The following is a 15,931-nucleotide window of genomic DNA, read 5'->3' on the forward strand; positions in this document are numbered from 1 at the left end:
TAGGGAGGAAATGTATAATCCAAGTGACTTCAACCATGGCATAGATGTTGGTTCCAGAAGGATTGGCTGAGAATCGTGTGAAAAATTATGTTCTGTGGTTGGAAAAGTCTTGTTGATAAAAAAAAGTAAGTTTTTCTTTTTTTTTTTTTTTTTTTGTCAAATTTCCAAAATGGTTTATGCTTCCAGAAAAGATGTAGTAACTTAAATAATCACTTTACACAAAGTTAGTGAGCAGAAATGCATCTCAGCTTCTGCATTGAAGCCTTGAAGTGCGCCTAAAGATTACTGAGCATTTCGAGAAACTATGATGATGGATTTGGACTCAAATTTATATAAACAATCTGTTACAATGGCTTAGGACTGCAGTTTGAATGAACAGTTTTGCATTTTAGCACCCATCACTAAACAGTACACATCATCAATGATGGGAATAAATAAACATTTGGTGCCACCCAGATGAGGATGGGTTCCCTTTTGAGTCTGGTTCCTCTCAAGGTTTCTACTATCTCAAAAAGTTGTTCTTTGACACTGTCACCATTGGCTTGCTTGTTATGGATAAACATACAAGGGTACAATTTTGTGGGTACTAAACTGACTTTGTCTTTGGCTGTCCATTTTGGGTGATTCAGCATGACAGACCGAATAGATACCTGCATAAATAAGCCGGTTTACAGGTGGACAGTGAGCGTGTAATGAGGGCTGAATTACTAAATTTACTAGCTCATTATAATAACCAATACATTATTACCAAGCTTGCATTTAAAAGCCTAACAACAGGTTGTCTATTTATTATAGAAGTCCAATAAAGAGGATAATGTAGTAACAGCTTGAAATAGTGGACGGTAGTAATGGATCGTTCATAAATTATATGCTATTAAGGTGATTAAAGGAACGATATGAACTAAATAACTCAAGGATTCAAAGAACCGAGTCACTAAAACGATTCGATCTTATCACTAGTGAACTGCACGTCCACAATCTAATAGACGACGTTGTGTGACGTAGCCATTGTCCCCGCCCAGGTCTTTCACTGCGCATGCGCGATTGTATAACGTTGGAGACGAAGCAGGCCTTCCGGGACTAATCCGCGTACACGCTTACACAGAATCATGGCGAAAATCGCCAAAACACACGAGGGTGAGTGTATTTTAATATGATTCTTGCAATCGTAAACACTAAACGCGCGTATTAGACCGTATAATCTTGTTGATGAAGGCGGTGAATGGCGCCGGGTTGTGCTCAACGTGAACGCGGCGAAGAAAACAAGATGGCGCCTGTGCTCTGTTGTAAAGTTCGGGTCTATGACGCATTTCAGAAACCGTTTCAGGTTTCTCAAATACAATCGCTCGTATTAAAAAAAATAAAGAATAACACCCACCACCTTTACATTACAACTCGTGTCTTGGAAGAACCAAAGCTTTTGTTTTGCGAGTACATATGCATCGTTCTGATTGAGACGGTCTCTCAAAATGGCGCCAGCTCCCTGCAAACAGTGTTTTATAAATGTGCAGCTTTTGTCCAAAAGATTGTTCAAAAAGCAAATCCACACACAACTTCGCGTTTGCTGTTTTATTCAACATTTTATATTTGTTTTCGTGTCATACCCAGGTAGCTAACATGCTAACACAACAAGGACGCCATGTCCTATTATTATTGAAATGCCGCCTTCGGCATCATGGACTCTCTCACCTCTTTTACAGCTTCTGTTATATTCGGTATTGTGCCGGTTTATTTATTTATCTTAACAGTAAAATATTAAACATGTTTCCTTTATCACAGTCTTTTAGTGCCTGTGTAATGTCTGTAAATACTCTGCCGACGTGGGTACACAGGACACGTGATCTTTCTGCTTTGTTCAACTGTATTATTGTATTGGTCCTGTTTTCTTTTATAGTAGGAACATGTAGATCTCGAATTTATGTCTCTAGCGCATCTTTTGTTTATGGTTTGTCTGATTCCCGAATAAGCGATAGTTTGAGCTCAGGATTTGTTCAGTGTGTCTATATACCTGCCTGTTTTCCTGTATTAAACCGAAGAACGTACTGTGTGCTTCTTCTCATTGTAGATCATTGTAGAAAACTCATTTTTGAATCGTGATTGCTCTGTGTGTGTGTTCAGATATCGAGGCGCAGATCCTGGAGATCCAGGGCATGAAAGCTGCGCTGCTGGAGGAGGGAGATCAAGGAGTCGGTCTCGATTCGACCGGATACTACGACCAGGAGATCTACGGAGGAAGCGACAGTCGTTTTGCTGGATACGTCACGTCTATTGCCGCCAACGAGCAGGAGGATGTAAGTGTTGTGGTTATGGCTTATCATTGTTTTTATTTATCCAGGGGATGACTTGTCTCAACACTTCGGCTTTTTTTAAAATTATTTATGGTCGCGTTGGACTGCAAGATTGAACTAGTCTTTTAATTTCTCACTTTTCATTAGGACGATGAAGAAGACTCTTCTACAACTCTGCTTGGTCCGAAGAAACCGGGGTATCATGCTCCAGTGGCAATACTCAATTCCATTCCACAATCAGATGAACAGGTACTGATATGCTTTTTTTTTCTCTGTAATGGTCTACAGTAGTGTCATAACAGTGCATGTTATGATGCCTCGGTTACACGTCTTACCTCTACGCTACCCTCTTGAACCGGCAGCTTGCCATAACTTTGCAAACTGTAGCTAATAGTGTTTGAATTGCGCTAACACCCAGTTATCCTTCCTCCACAGTATGACCCTTTTGCCGAGCACCGGCCACAGAAGATCTCGGATCGTGAAGATGAGTACAAGAGACGCAGACAAAAGATGATCATCTCTCCTGAGCGTCACGACCCTTTTGCAGACGGTAAATACGACACCATCATTTGACCTCATAGCCCCATCCATGTCCATACTGATCATTGCACTGTTGGTCAACACGTTCACCACTGCTGGTCCAGATCAGCCGGTTTGGTGCTTAACCCTTCGAACACTACCCAACATTGTGCTCTCCCAGACTTAAACGATTTCACAGCCTTTTTTTCCTGTAATACACGTCACAAATTTACAAACAAATTGGATCGCCCTGGCTGGGACCTTTCAGAGGATTGGAGGTGCTGGGTGTCTGTGGGAACTACTAGTTGGGTGGTGTTGCTTTTAGAGTTTGTAGGCCCAACTAGACAGGTTCCAGGTAGGTGTGTGCCTTTCGAAGGGTTAATGGATGATTTATATATTCTGAAGTGTTTTAAAGAGTTAGGCAGGCAGCCAAAAATAAGCCCTCTAGAAATATATTGCAAACAAATAAACATATATATAAATAAAATATATATATAGCATCTTATTAAGCAAAAGTAAAATTCTTTTACAAGGAAGAGATCTGTGAAAGCAGCGAGAAGCCAGTGTTGTCGATTAGTTATTTAAACTCTGTTTTTAGAGAAACGGTAATTTTTTTTTTACAGGCAGACTGGTGACATTTTACTTTAATATATAAAATTACGCCCCCCATTTTTGGGTCATTTTTTGTTGAAAGAGCTGCAACTTGCTAACTCCACATGTCTCTAAGGCAATTGGTGTAGCATTGCAGTTGCATATACAATAAACTGTTAATGATAAAAACGACAAGCGGAAAGTGTGTATGCACCAATTCGATAAAGTCACACGGAGAAATATTTGAAATAGTGTGTAGCGAGGAAAGCGGTCATCTTATTTCAGTTATACCACTGGGTAAATCACCTTGCATGTAGCAACTTTCAAACAGGAGCATCCTCTATATGCGTGTTGTGTAAATATATTTCTATTTTATCTTTAAAATAGAAATATATCTTGAAGAATCTGTGTACAAACACTCCACAGCCCCATACTAACTGTGCTTAATTTCTCTCCTACAGCAGTACTGCTATGCCAGTCCTGTCTGCACTCTCTTAAGGGTGCAGCACCTCATCCTGTGTAGGTTATGGTGAACAAAGAGAAGAGAGATTATCAGATTTAGGAATATTTTGTGTGGGGGAGGGGAGGGGGAGGGGGGACATGGGTTCAACAACTCTCTGTATTCAAAGTTCTGATCAACCTCATCCCTCCCATTTTGTCACTTCTAATTTATTTTTGTCCAACCCATTCTATTTATTTTTGTGTTCAACAAATTCACACTCTAGATATCCAAATCTTCCTCCTTCGAATGCACACAAGTGCTTTTAATGCAATTTTTCCTCTCCTCCCCTAAAAGTACAAATCTATCTATGCACATCAATATTGCTTTGTAAATCTGATTAAAGCTGTAGTCTTGTATGAGGTTTGAGTACAGTGAGTGACCAGGGCATCACAGGTGCTATACTGTTGTGTGTGAGTTTTCCAAACCTTTTTCCAAAGTGTTACTAATGGTAAAGAGCAATTTTCTAGGCTTCTTTTCTGCCGGTTGAAGTCTGACTGCAGATGGACCCTTGGCACTGAAAGTGTACGTATTCTGGAGAGCACAGCCCAGGACCCTGCAACATTGATGGCTATATCCTCTCCTTAACATAATCCACTATGTACCTGCCTGTTTTTAAAACTATGAATGTTAGGAGTGTTTTAATGTTAGGCTGTATTGTGATGCAACCTGTTATGTTGAGAGGACAGTAAGTAAAAGATTTCTGTGGAGTAGAATGAGGGTCAGTTGACTGTTTTCAATGTGAGGAAGGCGCTGGTGGTAGCATGAGCCTGGCTAAATGTCTTGCATTTTGTTGGTGCTTTCTTTTGCGCAGGGGGCAAAACGCCAGATCCCAAGATGCCTGCCAGGTCGTACATGGATGTGATGAAGGAGCAGCATCTCTCCAAAGAAGAGGTATTTAAAAAGTTACAATATTTTTAACTGTAAACCTTTTTATTTATTTATTTATTTTATATATATATATATAAAGTGTGTCTAAAAGTAAAACAGTTTATTTGATGTGTTTTCTGAGCTCTTTTTACATTTGTGTTGTACAGAGAGAAATCAGATTGCAGATGGCAGAAAAGGCAAAATCAGGTGACCTGAAAGCAGTTAATGGTTCTGCTGCATCTCAAGCTGCTGCTCCCAAACGTAAGCGTCGGTGGGACCAGACTGCTGACCAGACCCCAAGCTCTACACCAAAAAAAGTGTCCAGCTGGGATCAGGCAGATACTGGAGCAGAGGTATATCCACTCTAAAAGTTGTGTGCATGGTGGTGGGGAAGTTTAGAGCATCTGTTATCATCTGACACTTTTTCCAATTTTTTTTGGTTTTGTTTTAAAACATACCATAATTTTTTGCATAATAAAGCTTCCTTCTCTCTCCCTCTAGACACCAGGACACACACCTGGACACACACCATCAAACAGTCGCTGGGATGAGACACCTGGTCGTCCCAAGGGTAGTGAGACTCCCGGAGCCACCCCCAGTACACGCATGTGGGACCCCACACCCAGCCACACGCCTGCTGGTGCTGCGACGCCTGGCCGGGACACCCCTGGACACGCAACACCCGGCCACGGTGGTGCCACTTCCAGCGTGCGCAAGAACCGCTGGGACGAGACGCCAAAGACCGAAAGAGGTAAATGAATACAGCATAATTATGATTAATAATTGTAATTATTTGAAAAATAACTGTCTCCAATTCAAGACATTTGAAACAATTTAAAAATAATTGTATTTATTTTTTAGAAACGCCTGGACATGGCAGTGGCTGGGCTGAGACTCCTCGTACAGACCGAGGGGATGAGTCTGTGGAGGAGACCCCAACACCTGGAGCCAGCAAACGAAAGTCCCGCTGGGATGAGACTCCTGCCAGTCAGATGGGCTCCTCCACTCCTCTCCTCACCCCTGGAAAGACCCCCATTGGCACACCTGCTATGAATATGGCCACACCCACTCCAGGTACTATTCCAATAAAGTGTATATTTTTAGGCATCCTTTGAAGCAAAGACAAGTTGTATTTATTGTTTTGTTTTTGTTCCTAGGTCATTTGATGAGTATGACCCCCGAGCAGCTTCAAGCATGGCGCTGGGAAAGAGAGATTGATGAGCGGAATCGTCCACTGACTGATGAGGAGCTGGATGCTATGTTTCCAGAAGGCTACAAGGCATGCTCTAGATCTTTTTACTTTGTTATAAGTGTTTAAGTGGTGTTTATAATAAACATTTAACATTTTTATTTTTTATTTTTCCCCTCAGGTGCTTCCCCCACCAGCAGGCTACGTGCCCATCCGCACCCCTGCCCGCAAGTTATCAGCTACTCCAACCCCGATCGGTGGCATGACAGGCTTCCACATGCAGGCTGAAGACCGAACAACTAAACAGATGAACGACCAGCCATCTGGCAACCTGCCTTTCCTCAAACCAGATGACATCCAGTACTTTGACAAACTTCTGGTGAGATTCTTTATTATATAAATGCTCATTACTTTCGGACATTGCCAGTTTTGGAGATTAAAGCAACATTGTGTCTTTTTCAGGTGGAGGTGGATGAGTCCACTTTGAGTCCGGAGGAGCAGAAGGAGCGCAAGATCATGAAGCTGCTTCTGAAAATAAAAAACGGAACCCCTCCCATGAGGAAGGTAGGTACACTTGGCATGTGCTGAGCTGTCATGATTCAGGTTTTTTTTTTTTTTATTTGATCTAACTATGATCTTGTCTAATCATCTCTGCTGTACTTTTAGGCTGCTCTCAGGCAAATCACAGATAAGGCCCGGGAATTTGGTGCTGGACCGCTCTTCAATCAAATTCTGCCCCTGCTCATGTCTCCCACTCTTGAAGACCAGGAGCGCCATCTGTTGGTAAAAGTCATCGATCGCATCTTGTACAAACTGGACGACTTGGTTCGACCTTATGTCCACAAGGTGAGTCTATAGTTTTTTATGCTACATTTAAAATATTTTGTGTGTATATATATGAACCGTGTCTCAACTCTGTTTTATTTCTTCAGATCCTTGTGGTGATTGAGCCCTTGTTGATTGATGAAGATTACTATGCCAGAGTAGAGGGCAGAGAGATTATCTCCAATTTGGCAAAGGTGGGCAAAATTCCTATAAATGCATTTGCTAGTAATAATGTACAATTATAATGTAAAAATTATTTTGGTTGTTGACATCTATCTCTCTATCTATTTAATACAGGCTGCTGGTCTGGCCACTATGATCTCCACAATGAGGCCTGATATTGACAACATGGACGAGTATGTGAGAAACACAACGGCTCGTGCCTTTGCTGTCGTGGCTTCTGCTTTGGGTATTCCCTCCCTTCTGCCTTTTCTCAAAGCCGTGTGTAAGAGCAAGAAGTCGTGGCAGGCTCGGCACACGGGTATCAAAATTGTGCAGCAGATTGCCATTCTCATGGGTTGTGCCATCCTGCCTCATCTGCGCAGCTTGGTGGAGATTATTGAACATGGTAAGTAACGGTAATGTGACTCTTGGAGCATCAGATTTCGATGTAATAAAATTCCTTTATGGATTGATGTATAGTTTGTCGTGCTTCACACCCCTCTAATGTTCTGTATTTATACTTGCAGGTCTTGTGGATGAGCAGCAGAAAGTGCGCACCATCAGTGCTTTGGCTATTGCTGCTCTTGCAGAAGCTGCCACACCCTATGGTATTGAGTCTTTCGACTCGGTGCTCAAGCCACTTTGGAAGGGTATCAGACAGCACAGAGGCAAGGTGAGCATTTAATCAAGTTTATGAGCAATGATTATTATAAACTCTGGTTCAGCAGTTGTCGAGGTAAAAAAAAAAAATAGACTAAACAGGAAAAATAAAAAATAGATTAAACAGGAGTAAATACCATTTGTTTGCATTTTTTTAGGGTCTGGCTGCTTTCTTAAAAGCCATTGGATACTTGATTCCTCTGATGGATGCCGAGTATGCCAACTACTACACAAGGGAAGTGATGCTTATCCTCATTCGAGAGTTCCAATCTCCAGATGAGGAAATGAAGAAGATTGTCCTAAAGGTTAGAGGAACTTATGCTTTATTAAACCGTAAGTTCATTTGAGTGGTTCGTATTCACTGTAATTTTAAAGAACCAAGTAACACTGTTGTTTGTCACTCTTAGGTGGTAAAGCAGTGCTGTGGGACAGATGGTGTGGAGGCCAACTATATCAAAACTGAGATTTTGCCCCCTTTCTTCAAACACTTCTGGCAGCACCGTATGGCCTTGGACAGGCGTAATTACAGACAGGTATGTTGGTTTCTTTTCTGGCGAGTGTTTAATAAACGTGACAAGTATTTTCAGCAATGCTTCTGATTTTCATTTGTTTCATGATATGCCATGTTTTTTTTCCCTCTAGTTGGTAGACACTACAGTAGAGCTGGCCAACAAGGTTGGTGCAGCAGAAATCATCTCAAGAATTGTGGACGACTTGAAGGATGAAGCTGAGCAGTACAGAAAAATGGTGATGGAGACAATAGAGAAGATCATGGGCAACCTGGGTGCAGCAGACATCGACCATAAACTGGAGGAGCAGCTTATTGACGGCATCTTGTATGCTTTCCAAGAACAGACCACTGAGGTGAATTACAGCGAAATGCCTTTTTATTTTTGTGTGTGTGTGTGAGTTATAATCTAATTGTTAATATTGATTCATTCCACAGGACTCTGTGATGCTGAACGGTTTTGGCACAGTGGTGAATGCTCTGGGCAAGCGAGTTAAACCCTACCTGCCTCAAATCTGCGGTACTGTTTTGTGGCGTCTAAACAATAAGTCGGCCAAAGTCCGTCAGCAGGCTGCTGACCTCATTTCTCGCACAGCTGTGGTTATGAAGACCTGTCAAGAGGTGAAATAGTTTGTTACTCTGAAATACAGCTACCTGAACATATTCATGATAAATTCCTGTTACTTGTGTTCTTGGATTTAACCTGTAAATATGATCTTTTATTGTTAACAGGAGAAGCTGATGGGTCATTTGGGTGTTGTGCTGTATGAGTACCTGGGAGAGGAGTACCCTGAAGTGCTTGGAAGCATCCTTGGAGCCCTTAAAGCTATTGTCAATGTCATTGGTATGTCTTTTATTATGTATATAAGTGTTGCTATTGGAATATAGGCATTAATTATCACTGAACAGTCCATACTAATTATATTCATTTGACCCTTTCCCACAGGTATGCACAAGATGACGCCTCCAATTAAGGATTTACTCCCTCGATTGACACCCATTTTGAAAAACAGGCATGAAAAGGTGCAAGAGAACTGCATTGATCTCGTGGGCAGAATTGCTGACCGGTTAGTGTTGAGTCTTGCTTCATCTGCTGCTAAAACAGTGTGTCTTTTGTTTATCCCTAAACGTTTTTCATTTGATAGAAAATACTTTTCTTCACTATATCTAGTTTTACCTTTTGGATCAGATTTGGCAATCACAGTTCAGTTTGCAGTGTGGCCTTCAAAACCAACTTACAGGAGAGAGGAAAGTATTATAATAACGGTCAGGTTATTGTTTATGCATATGCTGCAACCCTACATCTACACAGACAAGGCATAACATTATGACCTCCTGCCTTATATGGCGTTGGTTCCCCTTTTGCCGCCAAAACATCATCGAGCATCAACTTCTTCAGCAATTTGAGCTACAGGAGCTCATCTGTGGGCTCAGACCACATGGGTCCAGTCTTCGCTCCCCTGGCGGTGTCTCCATGACCCTGTCGCCGGTTCACCGCTGTTTCTTTCAATTACCACTTTTTATAATATAATATTTGAAGTATTTAATTTAGCAAACCAATGTAGGCACCTTATAATACTTTTGTACATCAGACCTAAAATATTCTGTTTCTGCTTTTTTATTTTAGGGGTGCAGAGTATGTGTCTGCCAGGGAGTGGATGCGAATCTGTTTTGAACTGCTGGAACTACTGAAAGCTCACAAGAAGGCAATCAGACGAGCCACAGTCAACACTTTCGGCTATATTGCTAAGGCAATCGGGTAAAAAAAAAAAATCTTGTTTTGCTGTCATTCAATGTTAGTGCTTGTGATGTTCAAAAAGAAATAATTTGATTTGTCTTTATTCGTCTAGGCCTCACGATGTACTCGCCACGCTGCTTAACAACTTGAAAGTGCAGGAGCGTCAGAACAGAGTTTGTACAACAGTTGCGATAGCCATCGTGGCAGAAACGTGCTCGCCCTTCACCGTACTCCCAGCACTGATGAACGAGTACCGTGTACCTGAACTGAACGTTCAGAACGGTGTACTTAAATCTCTTTCGTTTTTATTTGAATATATTGGTGAAATGGGCAAGGACTATATCTATGCTGTCACCCCATTATTAGAGGATGCTCTGATGGACAGGTGAGCAGTTATTTTTTTACTTTTAATGTGTATTTTATTCGCTTATTGAAATGAATGTAACCTACAAATTTTTTTCCTTCACAGAGATCTTGTGCATAGACAGACTGCCAGTGCTGTAGTACAACACATGTCTCTGGGTGTATATGGGTTCGGTTGTGAAGACTCTCTCAACCACTTGCTCAATTACGTTTGGCCTAATGTTTTTGAAACATCTCCGCATGTTATCCAAGCTGTAATGGGGGCCCTTGAGGGACTTCGTGTGGCGATCGGACCATGCCGGATGTTACAATATTGTCTGCAGGTAGGCATTTAAATTTGATTTATTTTTTAATAAAAGTTGACTCTTGCGAGATTCCTTTTATCTAATAAGCTCTGTGTTTTTGTTTTTCTTTCAGGGATTGTTTCACCCTGCACGGAAAGTTCGTGATGTGTACTGGAAGATTTATAATTCCATTTACATTGGTTCCCAGGATGCTCTCATTGCACATTATCCACTTGTCTACAATGATGAGAAGAACCCATTCGTTCGCTATGAGCTCGAGTACTTTCTGTGAATACGTTTAAACTTGTGCACTCTTTTTTTTTTTTTTTTTCCTTTTTTTTTTTTTTTTTCGTTTTTAAAATACACTGCTTTATGTACTTGGTCCGTTTACTTTTTGTTGGTTTGCAGCGTCATTAATCTCACATGCTTGAGGTTAGCAAAAGTTTTAAATTAAAATAGACCATTTAAAATAAAAATTTAAAAATGTGAAAAAATTCGGGAAATATTTGGACTTTTTTTTTTTTTTTTTACTCGACACAAACAATTGCAGTGAAATGTAGCGGCAGATTTGCCAGCAGCTATTAAGATCTTAGTAGGAAAGTCTCAACAACCTTCTCATGTGTAATGATTTCTGTGCAATCATCTGTTCTTACTCTATTGCTTGTTATGCCTAAATAAACATTTGTGTATGAAAAGGCATCCTTAGTTGTGTAATTATTGTATTAGAATCAGGGCTTACATTTTAGGTTTACACTTATAAATGAAAATAATCAGATTTTCATCGCTAGATCATTTGATAGATTTCAATGTTTTATGGTTGGCAGTGAATTATTTTGGTGGCAGGTTCAGGCATTTTTATCAACAGTGGGTGGAAGTGGTTTTTAAGTCACTCTTCAGCCATTAACTTTATGCATTGAGGTCAGAAGTAGTTTGTCAGACTCGTATTTATAAAAAATCCCACTGTGAAAGATTTATTTGGACAGCATACTGTTTCCAGGACCAGTCACTCCAGCAACTGTGACTTACAGAAGTGGGAATAGGGGGAAAACTGCTCACATTTCAACTGCAACAAATCTGCAGTGCTGTATAGAAAGTTCAATACTGGTTCAAGTTCCAGTCAAGGAAGACAAGTTATGTGTTCACAAAGCAGTAGACAATCAAATTATTAGCATTGCAAACAGGGGCTAATGCCTTAACCACAGTTTAGTACTTGTAGTCAGTATTATGGTATATTTAATGGTTAAGTATGCTGTTCTGTCCGCTTTCATCATTTAAAAAAAAAAAAATATATATATATATATATATATTTATTAATTTTTTTTACACTTATTGTTACGGGAAATAAATACCCTTATTCTTCTGTCACTTCCATTCACATTTAGTTGGTATTTTCCAAAGCATTTTAAATATGCTATGATGTCATATTTCCATGTTATTTTCCACCCAGTTAAACTTGTTTCCTAACAGAATGGGTATTTACACATAACATGCCAATGTTCTAGTCGCATCAGTAATTTATTACACAGTCAATTAAATTGTGGAATTTTATGCAGATTAAAGGGCTGGTGAAAACATTTCTTATCCTGAACTCCTAATGTTTGTATATGCAATCGTCTTTAGAGTTTGCCCAGAATGTAAATCATCCAGTAAATGGCAGTTCTGAGGGTGGACATGCCTTACTGATGTGAGATGATGTCCGTGGTCAAAGTGTTACGGTTAAGCTGATCCAGAGGGCCGTGGTAACTCATACACACTTCCACTCTTTGCAACTGTGGTGAACAGAAATACATCTCTGCAAACACATTGTACTGTCAAGCAGCATCGATTCACCAAAATGAACAGGTGATGATGGAAGACGTTGCCTGTTCTTATATGATATGCATATATTATGCCCAGAATTTGGCAACATCATAAATCCTTGGAGCTAACCTCCATTTTGTTTTTTTTGGCACATACCTTTAATATCAAATAATTCTTATTTGAATGCCACTGCCTCTCTGAGTATTGCTGCACATGTGTACCTGGACCTCTTCACATTTACTGAAGCTGCATCCAGTAGAATATCTTGGAGATGTAGTAGAACAGCAGATTTTCATTCTTATGTGTAGTGGACAAATCTGCAGCAATGTGATTTAAACATGGACAATACATACTTTTAAAATGTTTATAACTTCTTGAGGAGTTGTCATGTTTTTCATTTGTCAAGTTGTTCATTTATTTCAGTAATTAAACTCAAATTGTAAAACTTGTGTATTAAATAAATTCAACGCACACAGACTGAAGTAGTTTTAGTCTTTGGTTCTTTTAATTGTGATAATTTTGGCTCACATTTAACAAAAACCCACCAATTCAAGACAATCATGGGGAAGACTGCTGATCTGACAGTTGTCCAGAAGACAATCATTGACACCCTTCACAAGGAGGGGAAGCCACAATCATTGCCAAAGAAGCTGATCACAGAGTGCTGTATCCAAGTGTGCTAACAGAAAGTTGGGTGGAAGAAAAGGTGTGGAAGAAAAAGATTCACAACCAACCGAGCAAACCGCAGCCTTGAGAGGCTTGTCAAACAAAATCGATTCAAGAATTTGGGTGAACTTCACAAGGAAAGGACAGGCTGGGGTCAAGGCATCAAGAGCCACCACACACAAGCGTGTCAAGGACTTTGGCTACAGTTGTTGTATTCCTCTTGTTAAGTCTTACCTGGGCTAAAGAGTGATGAGAGCAAGTTTTGTATTTCATTTGGAAAATATGGTCCCAGAGTCTGGAGGAAGGCTGGAGAAGCACATGTCCAGTGTTAAGATTCCACAGTCTGTAAAAATGTTGGGGTGCAATGTCATCTGCTGGTGTTGGTCTAATATGTTTTTTGATAACCAAAGTCACTGCACCCATTTACCGAGAAGTTTTAGAGCACCTCAGGCTTTCTTCTGCTGACCAGCTTTTAAAAAATGCAGCAGGATTTTGCACCTGCCCACTGACTGACCGGCCAGCAAACTCACCAGACCTGAACCTTATAGAGAATCTATGGAGTATTGCCAAGAGGAAAATGTGAAACAAGAGATCAAAAAAATGCAGATAAGCTGAGGGCCACTGTCAAAGAAACCTGGGCTTCCATACCACCTGAGCAGTGCCACAGACTGATCACCTCAATGCCACGCCGAATTGAGTCAGTAATTAAAGCAAAAGGAGCACCTACCAATTACTGAGTACATATACAGTAAATTAACATACTTTCCAGAAGGCCAACTAAATTGTTTTTTTATTAGTGTTATGAAATATTCACATTTTTCGAGACTTAAACTACTTGAGTCTGTGTGCACTGCATTTATTTAATACACAAGTTTAAAAATTTGAGTTGAATAAATAAATTTTTTTTTATATTACTATAATGTATTGCTAAAGTGTATACACTGGTTACATGTTTGCACTGTAAAGGTGCTGAATTGAACTCTACTGCATGACAGGATCAAACCAATATATAAATCATATACATTTTATCAGCATGATGCCACCACTATGTTTCATTGTACAAGAAGGTTCCCTCAGGATGTTTAGCATTGTTGGGTGTTTGCCAAACATAACACTTTCTGCCAAGACCAACATGTTTAATTATCCATCAAAAGAACCATTGTCCATTTCTTCCATCTAAACTGTTCATCTCTAACTTTGTGAGTAATTCTTGGCCTCATAGTTTCTGTCCAGACTAATGGGCTTCATACACAGTCGTTTATTTTTTAGTGAATAGCATCCTCTATTCAGAGTTGTGCCTTCATCCCTTTTTACATTAATGGATGTACTGGTGCTCTATAGGACATTTTCGTCTGAATGAGAATTTTCTATAGCTTTTCCTGGACTTGTTTTGACAGCACCTTTGTTTTCATGGTGTTCTTTTGTTAGATATGTTTTCTAACAAACTCTGGCTGTTTTCCACGAAGAAGTGTATTAATAGTGAGATACTGTAACTCTACTCTAAGATATCTGAATTCTTCTTTTTCTTCTTCTTCTTCTTTCGGCTTCTCCCATTAGGGGTCGCCACAGCGGATCATCTGTCTCCATACCCCGCTGTCCTCTACAACTGCCTCTTTCAACCCAACTACCTGCATGTCTTTCCTCACCACATTCATAAACCCAAAACCTCAACATCTTCAGCTCTGCTACCTCCAGCTCCACCTCCTGTCTTTTACTCAATGCCACTGTCTCGAAACCATACAACATTGCAGGTCTCACTACAGTCCTATAAACGTTTTCTTTCACTCTTGCAGACACTCTCCTATCACAAATCACTCCTGCTATCACTCTTCTCCACCCACTCCACCCTGCCTGCACTATTTTCTTCACTTCTCTAACATATCTGAATTCCATTCAAGAAATTATGTCTTTTATCTCTTTTAATGGCAACTAGTTGCCAGTGGTTTAAAGTAAGGGTTTGATAGCAATACAGAGGTGAAATGAGTCCTAACATCCTATATCATGGGCTGTTCATGACATACAGTATCAATGTAAGTACATTTTACATCCAGGTTGCAATGCTACACAATCTGTGACTCTTCAAGTTGGGGAATTCAAGGCTTTGTTTTAGCTTTAATCTTTGCATGTTAAGTTTGCATCAAGGTTAAATATTTGCATCCCAAATATACTGTTTAATCTCACAAACACCCAATTTTGTTTCCTGAAAGCACTTCAACAGCATCCTACATTATTAATCAGGTGTAGCTGTCCTTGATTTGATCCTGGGATGAGCGTACAGATTGTATGGAGATGCAAATGTTCTCCCTAACCAGGATAAAGTGATCACTGCACATGAATAATTGAATTTAACTTCTATAGATGGTGGCAAATATTCAAAGGGTCTAAATTCCAAAATATTTAGAAATGAAATGTTATAATGCTGTAAGTGGTATAATCACAGGATTTTACATTTGTCAATATGTTTCTGGTAAAAGAGGAAGAGAATGCATGAATGTGCTCGGAGATCCTGCTTTAAAAAGCAGTTAATTACCCAGCAGCTAATCTTTTCACTTCCTGTTTTTGGTTAGCAAAAATGCAAAACATCTTTATAAGTTAAATGGTGGGAAAGGAGAGTTAATGTGAGAGGAGAAAGGTAGATATGTTGTGTGTTCAGGAGACCAAGTGGAAAGGGAGTAAGACAGTTACATTGGAGGTGGGTTTAAACTGTTCTATCATAGTGTAGATGGACAGAGAAATGGTGTAGAGGTGATTCTGTAGGAAGAGTACAGTAAGAGTATAGTGGAGGTGAAGAGAGTTTCTGATAGGGTGATGAACATGAAGCTGGAAGTTGAAGGGGTGATGATAAATGTCAGTGCTTATGCTCCACAAGTGGGTTGTAAGATAGAGGAGAAGGAAAAATTTTGGAGTGAGTTAAATAGAGTGGTAGAAGGTGTATCTATGAATGAAAGATTGGTGATTGGAGCAGATTT

At 40.0% G+C, this 15,931-nt stretch overlaps 1 protein-coding gene across 7 annotated transcripts; it reads left to right on the plus strand.

Moving 5' to 3' along the window:
• The first annotated feature begins 975 nt into the window (after positions 1–975).
• Positions 976–10,972, plus strand: sf3b1 (splicing factor 3b, subunit 1). 7 transcript variants are annotated; one of them, XM_083536922.1, is made up of 27 exons: positions 1,035–1,137; positions 2,119–2,291; positions 2,436–2,537; positions 2,724–2,838; positions 3,860–3,917; positions 4,368–4,422; positions 4,712–4,791; positions 4,935–5,120; positions 5,269–5,518; positions 5,629–5,841; positions 5,925–6,046; positions 6,138–6,335; positions 6,419–6,520; positions 6,623–6,802; positions 6,889–6,975; positions 7,079–7,349; positions 7,471–7,616; positions 7,762–7,908; positions 8,011–8,136; positions 8,246–8,467; positions 8,550–8,732; positions 8,844–8,955; positions 9,058–9,178; positions 9,739–9,870; positions 9,962–10,234; positions 10,319–10,535; positions 10,630–10,972. In XM_083536922.1, exons 7-27 carry the CDS (start codon positions 4,735–4,737, stop codon positions 10,786–10,788), a joined length of 3,504 nt encoding a protein of 1,167 aa, XP_083393048.1. In that variant the 5' UTR covers positions 1,035–1,137; positions 2,119–2,291; positions 2,436–2,537; positions 2,724–2,838; positions 3,860–3,917; positions 4,368–4,422; positions 4,712–4,734; the 3' UTR covers positions 10,789–10,972. The 7 variants fall into 7 exon arrangements, 4 of the variants coding, with proteins under 4 accessions (XP_083393046.1, XP_083393049.1, XP_083393048.1 ...); XM_083536921.1 differs by lacking the exon at positions 3,860–3,917; XM_083536920.1 differs by lacking the exons at positions 3,860–3,917; positions 4,368–4,422 and having other exon boundaries at positions 976–1,137.
• The last annotated feature ends 4,959 nt before the right edge of the window (positions 10,973–15,931 follow it).

This window comes from Silurus aristotelis (genome assembly GCF_946808225.1).
Source record: "Silurus aristotelis genome assembly, chromosome: 3".
Taxonomy (NCBI): Eukaryota; Metazoa; Chordata; class Actinopteri; order Siluriformes; family Siluridae; genus Silurus; species Silurus aristotelis.

Coding starts and splice junctions, on each gene's coding strand:
- sf3b1 (XM_083536920.1), top strand. CDS start 1,110: ATGGCGAAAATCGCCAAAACACACGAGG. Junction 2,538..2,723: donor TTCCACAATCAGATGAACAG/GTACTGATATGC, acceptor CTTCCTCCACAG/TATGACCCTTTTGCCGAGCA. Junction 8,956..9,057: donor AGCTATTGTCAATGTCATTG/GTATGTCTTTTA, acceptor CCTTTCCCACAG/GTATGCACAAGATGACGCCT.